The sequence below is a fragment of the Aotus nancymaae genome, unplaced genomic scaffold (assembly GCF_030222135.1).
Source record: "Aotus nancymaae isolate 86718 unplaced genomic scaffold, 86718_ANA_hifiasm-v0.15.2.pri h1tg000069l, whole genome shotgun sequence".
Classification (NCBI taxonomy): domain Eukaryota; kingdom Metazoa; phylum Chordata; class Mammalia; order Primates; family Aotidae; genus Aotus; species Aotus nancymaae.
Window position 1 is genome coordinate 1,837,302 of NW_026988484.1, and position 9,698 is coordinate 1,846,999.

The 9,698-nt window shown below is 47.5% G+C and overlaps 1 protein-coding gene across 1 annotated transcript in view; it reads left to right on the forward strand.

Annotated features, from left to right (window-relative positions):
• LOC135270932 (zinc finger protein 551-like) overlaps positions 1-9,698 on the forward strand; it is a 14,384-nt gene continuing 4,686 nt past the window's right edge. The window contains exons 1-3 of the mRNA XM_064367393.1: positions 1-69; positions 3,522-4,844; positions 8,954-9,077. Of these exons, the coding sequence (XP_064223463.1) occupies positions 4,533-4,844; positions 8,954-9,077 (436 nt within the window). The 5' untranslated portion in view covers positions 1-69; positions 3,522-4,532. The remainder of the gene's footprint in view (positions 70-3,521; positions 4,845-8,953; positions 9,078-9,698) is intronic.

Genomic DNA, 9,698 nt, shown 5'->3' on the forward strand with positions numbered 1-9,698 from the left:
ACTTCAGCCTGAACCTCCTGGCCTCAAGGGATCCTCCTATCTCAGCCTCCTTAATAGTTGGAACTACAGGTGAGTACCACTACTAATTTTTGTATTTTTTGTAGAGACGGGGTCTTGCTATGTTGCCCAGGGAGGTCTCCAACTCCTAGGCCCAAGCGATACACCTGCCAATCCCCCAACCTCAGCTTCCTGAGTAGCTGGGACTACAAGAGTGAGCCATCCCTCTGGGCCTTAATGCTTAGATTTTCACATCCAGATCCTTAGTACAGTTTATTGGAGTCAGTCAGTAAGATAAGGTGGGGTAAACAAAGTTCTTTCTCTCCTCACCCTCTGCATAGACAATATGTTTGTATTGTGCAGGCTTATTGTATACCTGACTGTTCTCTCTGACACAGCAGCTGCCAGTCTGATTTTGCTGGGTGTTTTACGGGTCCTGCAAATAAACAATAATCCCCTGGCCTCCACCCAACGCCGCACATCAGTGATTATATCCCTGCTCCTTCAGTGATTACAGCCAGACTTCACTGATAACCAAGGCCTCCCGCTGTAGGCTCTTGGGTTGAAAATGTTGGATGAAAATGTTGGAACAAAGGCTTCTGGGACTTGTAGTCCATTACGCAGCGCGCATTGCTCTCTGGTTGCTGAAGTAGGTGGCGAGTTCTGCGCAGGTGCATATGCGATTGCCTGATGAGCCGGATTGTGGAGACAAAGTGGGTGAATGTGAGTCCCCCGACGGGCAGAGGAGGGAATCTGGGCTGTAAACTGAGGCGGCAGGTCCGAGTGGAACGCGGTGACCCAGAGCCGCGGTCTCCCGAAACGTCCCTCCGGAGCCAGGCGTTCCAGCGGCCTCTGGCAGTTGTAGTCGTCGCCATCCAGCGCGTTGCCTTCTGGGATCTAGTGTCGGCCGGCACTGCGCAGACGCTTGGACTCCCACGTGGCGCTTTCTTCGAGCTCTCCTGCTGCGGGGCTACGGACCTCGTTCCCGGAGTGTTGTGTATTTGGAGTTTCGTCTCTTAAGCTAGGGAAGACAAGGCCAACGTACAGGGCGAAGCAAAAAGATCATCGTACTTACCATTACAATTGCCATCCTTTATTCCAGGTGAACCTGGCTTACCCTTTGCAGGAGACAGTCCATGTTTCTTTTTAGGAGATTTATTTATATTTTAAGAGTGAACATTAAACTATTATATTCAGGAGTGCCATGTCCCTTTTTTTTTTTTTTGGAGACAGGGTCTCACTTTGTCACCCAGACTGGAATGCAGTGGCACAATCTCAACTCAGTGCAGCCTCAACTTCCTGAGTTCCAGTGATCCTCCTGCCTCAGCACCCCATGAAGTTGGGCCTGTAGTCAGGTACCACCACGCCTGACTAATTTTTGTATTTTTAGTAGAGCTGGGATTTTGCCATGTTGCCCAAGCTAGTCTCAAACTCCTGAGATCAAGTGATCCACCCCCCTCGGCCTCCCAAAATGCTAGGATTACAGGCATGAGCCACCTCGTTCAGCCCTAAATTTCCTGTTGTGCTACTCTTGTTTTGTGTTGAAAACAGAATTAACGATGGCCAACACTGAATAGAGGGAGCAGAGGAATGTCTGACATACACTGGATGCAAGCTTTGGGAACAGGGATCTCACCCCTGCCATTCTCTGCTGTTCTGAATTTTCTTAGATTCTCTATTTGTCACTCATTAATTACACGGCAAAACTAATGGCCAAAGTTATTTATATCCTCCCCTTTGATTCAGCTCTCAACAGTGTGATTACAAACCCTCAAACCAATCTCGAGCTTGTATCTTCAGCCACCCTCTTTAATTCACACACCAGGCCAATATTGTCCTCAACCTAAAACATGCAGAGCCAGGAACCAGACAACCAGACACCACCCCTATAGCTTAGAGTCTGGCAGCATTATTCAAACTAGCCAACCCTAAACTATTTCTCCTGCCCTACCTCACCTTTCTCATGAAAAATAATAAAATCTGTGATCTACATTTTCCTTATTTTCTGCCTCCTGACCAAACCTGGTTCTTCCCCCATGTGGCCCTGTGTGGTATGGCATCCCTCCTCCCCTCAGGAAATATAAGTAATGAAAGTTTTTCAATAGCATTAACTTCTTTATGTCATGCAGCCACCTTTTTAAATTAAGATCTGGGCGAAAATCACCTGTCCTTTCCCAGCAGAGCTGACAGATACAAAGCAGTAAGGAGTGCTTCTTTTCAGTCCCAGCCCTGATATTTCCCATGTGAGCAAGATTACTAATAGAAAATGGTGGCCCTCAGCCTGCCTGCTTCCCCTTCAATGAGTAGTATACCTAGGTTTTGTCTATACTTAAACTCTCAGTTCTCCAAAAATGTACCCCAAGAAGAGAAGCCTGCAAAGAATATAAACGTGATCTGCAAGGTTATTCGGTCCATTGTTTGAGAGTACCCAAATACTGAGAGCACACTGTACAGGGGAGACAGGCAGTCTCCATGAGGCCAAGTTTTATGATCCCACAAATACCTTGTCTCATGAAAATAGGGGACCAGTGCATATTACAATAACCAAGGAACTCATTATCATTATTACCCCTTTATCCCAGATCATTGTCCTTGGTATTAAGTCTGCCTTTTCTGGCTGGGTGCAGTGGCTCATGCTTGTAATTCCAGCACTTTGGGAGGCCAAGCCAAAAGACTCCCCCAAGAGTTCAAGACCAACTTGGACAACATAGTGAGACCTGATCTCTCCAAAAAATTTTTTTTAATTAAAGGTTTTAAAAAGAAAAACCTTCCTTTTCTGAAATTAATGTTGGCATTCAAGAGTTCTTTTGATCAGTGTCATCATAGTATACATTTCTTTACTTCTTTATTCTTGTCTATCTGAGTCTTTAAACTAGATTTTTTTTTTTTTTTTTTTTTTTGAGACGGAGTCTTGCTCTGTCACCAGGCTAGAGTGCGGTGGCACGATCTCGGCTCACTGCAACCTACGCCTCCCGGGTTGAAGCTATTTTCCTGCCTCAGCCTCCTGAGTAGCTGGGACTACAGGCTTGCACCACCATGCCCAGCTAATTTTTCTATTTTTAGTAGAAACAGGGTTTCACTGTGTTGGCCAGGATAGTCTTGATCTCTTGACCTTGTGATCTGCCGCCTTGGCCTCCCAAAGTGCTGGGATTACAGGCATGAACCACTGCTCCCGGCCTAAAGTGGATTTCTTTGAGAAGATTTCATTGTATCTTGCACTTATCCACTGTGACGACCTTTGCCTTTTCATTGGTCTGTTTGAACCATTCACATTTAAAATGAGTATTGATATTGATATAGTTAGCCTATGTTTGTAAGTGTTTTCTGTTCACTGCATTTGTTTGTTCCTCCCCTGGCCCTTTTACTTTTATCTTAGCCTGTTGTAATTTTTTTTTTTTTTTTTTTGAGACCTTGTCAAAAATTATTTAACTGTACATACTTGGGTTTATTCCTGGACTCTCTGTTCCATTGCATTGTTTTGTGTATCTCTCTATCTCTCTCTCTTTTTTTTTTTTTTTTGACAGGGAGTCAAACTCTGTCACCCAGGCTGGAGTCCAGTGGCTCAGCTCACTGCAACTTCTGCCTCCTGAAATCAAGCAATTCTCCTGTCTTAGTCTCCTGAATAACTGGAATTACAGGTGTGTGCTACCATGCCCAGAAAATTTTTGTATTTTTAGTAGAAATGCGGTTCTCCATGTTGGGCAGGCTGGTCTCAAACTCGTGACCTCAAGTGATCCACCTGCCTTGGTCCCCCTCAAAGTGCGGGGATTACAGGCATGAGCCACCATGCGTGGCTGTTATCCTATTGTAATTGAGCAATTTATTATTCCATTTTGTCACCTGTCTTAGTGTTTTAGTTATACTTATTTTTAAAATTTTGTTAATCCCAGGTGGGAGGGGGATGAGGGTTGAAAAATTATTACTTGTTGGGTACAATGTTCACTATTAAGGTGATGTGTACACTAAAAGCCCATACTTCATCTCTACATAATATATGCATGTTCAAAAGTCTGCGCTTGAGGCTGGGCGAGGTAGCTCACGCCTGTAATTACAGCACTTTGGGAGACTGAGGCGGGTGGATCACTTGAGGTCAGGGGTTCAAGACCAGCCTGGCCAACATGGTGTAATCCCCATCTCTACTAAAAATACAAAAAAATTACCCGGGTGTGGTGGCATGTGCCTGTAATCCCAGCTACTCCGACACTGAATGAGGATCGCTTGAACCCGGGAGACAGAGGTTGCAGTGAGCCGAGATCGCACCACTGCACTCCAGCCTGGGCGACAGAGTGAGACTCTGTCAAAAAAAAAAAAAAAAAAAAAAGTCTGAGCGTGTTTAAACCTGTAAAAAAAAAAAAAAAGAAAGAAAAGAAAATCAGAGTTGCCAGCATAAAAAAATTATTATTAATTCCTGCTTTAGAAGTTATAATAAACATTTAAAAAAAAAAAAAAGGGGCAAAGTACTCAAGAGATATGTGGCATTTTGGAAACTACATTACCCAGACTGCAAAGCGCTAAACGGCGGCGGAGTTGAGCCAATGACCAGAATAGGGGCACTTTCGTGCATTCGCAGCTCGGCGGAGCGGGACTTCCGGTGTCTTCCTCGTGGCGATCCTTTTGGCTTCTTTCCTGTCCGCCTCGCTAGAACGTCTGCAGCGGGGGTCGAGAATGAGGCACGGGACAGAGAAGGCGCGAAAGTAAGTCTGAGGCTCGGCGACGCCACGCCGGGTGAGCTGTGCCAAGCCCAGAATAGGGACCGCTGTGTTCGAATGCCCGCCCCGGTCGCCCGCCGCTCCCAGCCTGGTCCACAGAGCTCAATGGCGGCACTCGCGCTGAGGGACCCAGCTCAGGTGAGTGCTGCGTCCTCGGGTCTCGCCTGCCCTCTCCCAACAAAAGTCCTAAAGCCCAGGAGGGGCGTCTGTTCACAGCCCGGCAGCCCAGGCCGCAGTGCCCGGGAAAGGAAGGCGCTTGTGGGTGGAGCCCGTTTATGACGCCCAGTGTGTAAGGAAACGTGACGGGCAGGGGCACTGGCGCGTGCAGAGCTTGAGGTTGCAGCTAAGCTAGGGGGATTCAGGAGCCTGGGATCCATCTCGTGTCTGCAGGAACGTAGAGTGAGGCAGAATTGCGCGTGAGGAATTTGACCGTTCTGAGGAAACCGGCAGCCTTGGAGATTTGTGAACAGATAGGGACCCTGGGCTAGGATTTCCTAAAGCTTTCCAAACGTTGCTCAGGGGAAGAACAGGCTGAAGAGAGGTGATACTGGTTAGACATAGGAAGATTGAGTTCTTGTCCAAGCTCACACAGCTGGTAAAGTCAGCACTGAGGACTCAGGAGGGGCAGAGATAGTGCAGCCAGCCCAGGCCACCTGGCTCCAAAAGTGTCTTTTTGCACCGAGCCTGTGGAGCCTAGTGGTGGTTCCTGACGCTCGTGGCTTTTCTGTTTCTGTAGATTCCCATAACTGTAGAATCGCTTATGGAGCCTAATTGGGGAATGGTGTGTGTGACTGGTCCTCAATTCACCCGTTACAGTCTCTGAACAAGTGATGTTCTTGATCTGCTCTCCCACCACTCTTTTAGTAGCCTTGGGTCCTGGGACATTGAACAGATACAAGCCCAGAGTCCTAAGTCCAGGTCAGATTATACGAAGTTGTTGGCAGCTAGAGATGTAGAAGGTTGTCCAAGCCATAATTATCAGTATATGCAAAGGTTTGGAGAGGAGGCTGAGATGGTTCAGGAGCCGACAATTCTTTTCTTCTCATGAGATCAGGGAGCAGGGGGGTAGAAGTCAGAATAGTTCCCTGAAAAGTTGAGTGTGTATTCGTTTCTTAATAGTAACAATAGGCTGGGCACGGTGGCTCATGCCTGGAATCCCAGCATTTTGGGTGGCCGAGGCAGGCGGATCACGAGGTCAGGAGTTCCAGTTCAGCCTGACCAACATGGTGAAACCGCGTCTCTACTAGAAATACAAAAATTAACTGGGTGTGGTGGCGCACGCCTGTAGTCCCAGCTGCTCAGGAGGCTGAGGCAGGAGAATCGCTTGAACCTGGGAGGTGGAGGTTGCAGTGAGCCAAGATCACACCACTGCACTCCAGCCTGGGTGACAGAGCGAGACTCCGTATGCAGAAAAAAAAAGAAAAAAGTAACAATAGGAGGTTTGGAGTGGAAGAGGGAGGTGATCTGGCTCAGGTCTTTTAGGCACTCTGTGGCTGAAGCATGGGAATGAAGGATGAGGGGGAAGACCTGAGAGGAGACTACTGGGATAGTCCAAGTGAATGTGATAGTAGCTGGGCCATTACAGTGGCTGAGAAGATGCGAGAAGTAATTGGATTCTGGATTTTATTTTTATTTTTATTTATTTATTTATTTATTTTTGAAATGGAGTCTCGCTCTGTCCTCCAGGCTGCAGAACAGTGGCACGATCTCGGCTCACTGCAACCTCTGCCTCCCAGGTTCAAGCGATTCTCCTGCCTCAGCCTCCTGAGTAGCTGGGACTACAGGAACCCGCCATTGTGCCCAGCTAATTTTTTATTTTGAGTAGAGATGGGGTTGCACCATATTGGCCAGGCTGTTGTTGAATTCCTGACCTCATGATCCACCCGCCTCGGTCCCCGAAAGTGCTAGGATTACAGGTGTGAGCCACCGCCCCTGACCTTCTGGATCCATTATTTAAGTAGGACTGCCTGGATTTTTTAATTTTGACGATAAGTTAGGAGTCAGGGATGACTCAAAGTTTTTATTTTGGCAGTTAAAAGGGTGGAAGCTCCATCACATAAGATGGGGAAGTCCATAGTAGTAGTTTTTTTTTTTTTTTTTTTTTTTTTTTTTTTTGAGACAGAGTCTTGCTTTGTCACCAGGTGCCAGGCTGGAGTGCAGTGGTGCAATCTCGGCTCACTTCAATCTCCACCTCCTGGGTTCAAGCAATTGTCCTGCCTCAGCCTCCCGAGTAGCTGGGACTACAGGCGCAAGCCACCATGCCCAGCTAATTTCTGTATTTTTTTTTTTTTTAGTAGAGACGGGGTTTCACCATGTTGGCCAGGATGATCTCTATTTCTTGACCTCGTGATCCACCCGCCTCGGCCTCCCAGAGTGCTGGGATTACACGCATGAGCCACCGTGCCTCGCCCAGTATGAGTAGTTTTCATTTGGGATATCAGAAGTTTTATGTTTGACCTGTTAAGAGTTTGAGAGCTTTCAGAGAATGGTTCATGGGCTACTGGAACCATAGGTTGGGAACAGTGAGGAGGGATTCAGAATGGAGACTTTTCCAAAAGGTAGTGGACAGTCTGTGGGCCAGGGTGGAGCTCTGGATCACATTTAGTAGAGGAGAAACCTGCTCACAATGGTAACAATGATAGCTGCACAGGAACGGGAGGTGAAGGTCAAGGACTGGTCCCCTGCATGAGCCCCTGGTTGTGTGAGGTGTTGCAACACAGGTCTTGGAGAGAAGTGTCCATTGGGAAGGTCGGAAAGAGATTATGATCTGGCATGTGGCCAAGGCTTCCCAGGGATGAGTAGACATGAGATGGATGTAGAGGCATAGGAGTTACACAGACAGGATGATGCTAGGGCTGGTGCTTATTCATCTCTCTGCAGACTCACCAGGATTTTATATTAACTCTTGGTGGGATCTGGGGAGTTCGAGTCAGGCTGTCACATTAGCTTAGGGGCATATCTGTGATACTCACTGGGCCTGGGGTTGAGAGCCACTGAGGTTGGACCTTGAAATAGTTGTAGTTGGAGAGAGGAAGGGTTTGATTGGTGGGGAGACAGCACTCACAGCCCAGAAGTGGAAAAGGCCTTGGTTATCTGAGATCCACAGGTGATTCTTGGTGGGTGAGGTTGAAGCAAGGAACAGTCAGGTAGAGGCCTTCATTGTATGACTTGAGGCTGCCCCTAACTTTAGGTGCAGTTAGAGATCTGGGGTAGTACTGAATTGTGTTTGAATTTGCTGGCCACTCTCTGGGCCCCATGTGCTGAGTAACCAGTGGAGAGACCAAGGAGGTACTCATGGTGTGAGGCAGGGAGTAAGCTGTGGCTGAGGGAGTGGCACTGTGAGAGAGGTGTGGTAGAGTGGTGTGTATGTGGAGACAAGAATGTGAAGTGGTGGTCCCTTGGCATTGAGGACACAAGGGTGAAGTATGAACCTAGACTTTTGTTTGTGTTTGGGAGCCATGGTCTGCAGTCTTCCAGGAGAGTTTCCTTACCAAGAGAGTGTGTGTTTCCTTGCCTGGCAGGCTCAGAGGTTACATATTTGCCCACCTGCCTGTTTTTGCTGTGGGAGAACACAATGACCAGTTGGACCATGAGTAGAGAGGGGGCATCTGTGTCACTGGCTCCTGTTTTATTCTTTCATATGAGAAGATGGAGAGGAAGATCAACAGGGATAGATGCAGCGGGGATGAATTTGGGGTCCTAGGAGAGATACTGATCATAGAATGAACTGTCCTCATCATGGAAAAGTTGTGTGACCTTTGAGGTTGTGGCTGTGGGAATGCAGCTGTGTGAGACAGGTGTGGTTCAAAGAGTGATATGCATGAGAAGAGAGAGAATAAACTGAGGGCCTTGTGGGTGAACTAGAGTCATAGGGGTAAAGGGTGAGCCCATGTAACTTGTGTCTTGGAGGTTGAATCTTGGTGACTTCAGGGATATTGCCTGACAAGACAAATGTCAGATCACTCACATCCTCTGTATGGCCACTTCTCCCTAACTCGTGTTTGTAATGAGAGATATACCCTACCTGCCAGGCCCAGAGCTTAGATAGCGTCTATCTGATCACATGCCTATTGTTGCTATTCAAAGACTTGGTATCAGTGGAACTGTGGGGAGAGTAGGCATCGGTGGCACCGTGGCTCATTATCTCCTCTGAGGTAGGCAATAGGGTGACCCAGGGATGGATATTGGGAGACAGAGGATAATGAACTCAAGTCTGATCGTGGATTGAACTATTCCTGCTATGACAGGGTATGACCTTTGAGGATGTGGCCATTTATTTCTCCCAAGAAGAGTGGGAGCTCCTTGATGAGGCTCAGAGGTTCCTGTACTGCGCTGTGATGCTGGAGAACTTTGCACATGTAACCTCCCTGGGTAAGGTCCTAGCGTCCCTCTCAGTGTTCTGAATGGTCTCTGCCTTAGTTTTTGACCCCAGAGTTACCTCTGTCTCAGGAGTCTTGCTGTGAGCCTAGTGGATCTTATCATTCTTGTCTTCTCCCTGTCAGGGTGACCGTGTACAGATTCATGATACCTTGTGGCCCATGGTACCTTCTGACCTTTTCCTCTAGCTGCCATTTCCTTATGTACACCTGTATCAGCAATTGCAGGCATTGTCATGGTTACTCCTTACATCACCTATGGCACTCTTTTTACAAGACCCTCCGTTGAGTGGGTTATTGTGTGTGTGTGTGTGTCTGTGAATACAGGTTACTCCCCTGTCCTTTCTTTCCTTACAACTTAAATCATTCATGTGTTATGTGGTAACACAAGGAGGGCTGCAGGGAGTGCCCTAGTTGCTTCACAGAGTGAACAAGGCAAGATTGTCTCAGAGGAGGTCTGGCCTTGGTGAGTGGCAGCTGTGGAAGGGCATGACATCATGATTGTATTAGAATCATATCAGGAACCTGCAATATGCTCAGCAGCATTTTGGCGCAAGTGCCACTGGCCATACCTCATTTCTACTTCTGCTTCCCTATAGTTAATACTGTGCTGAAT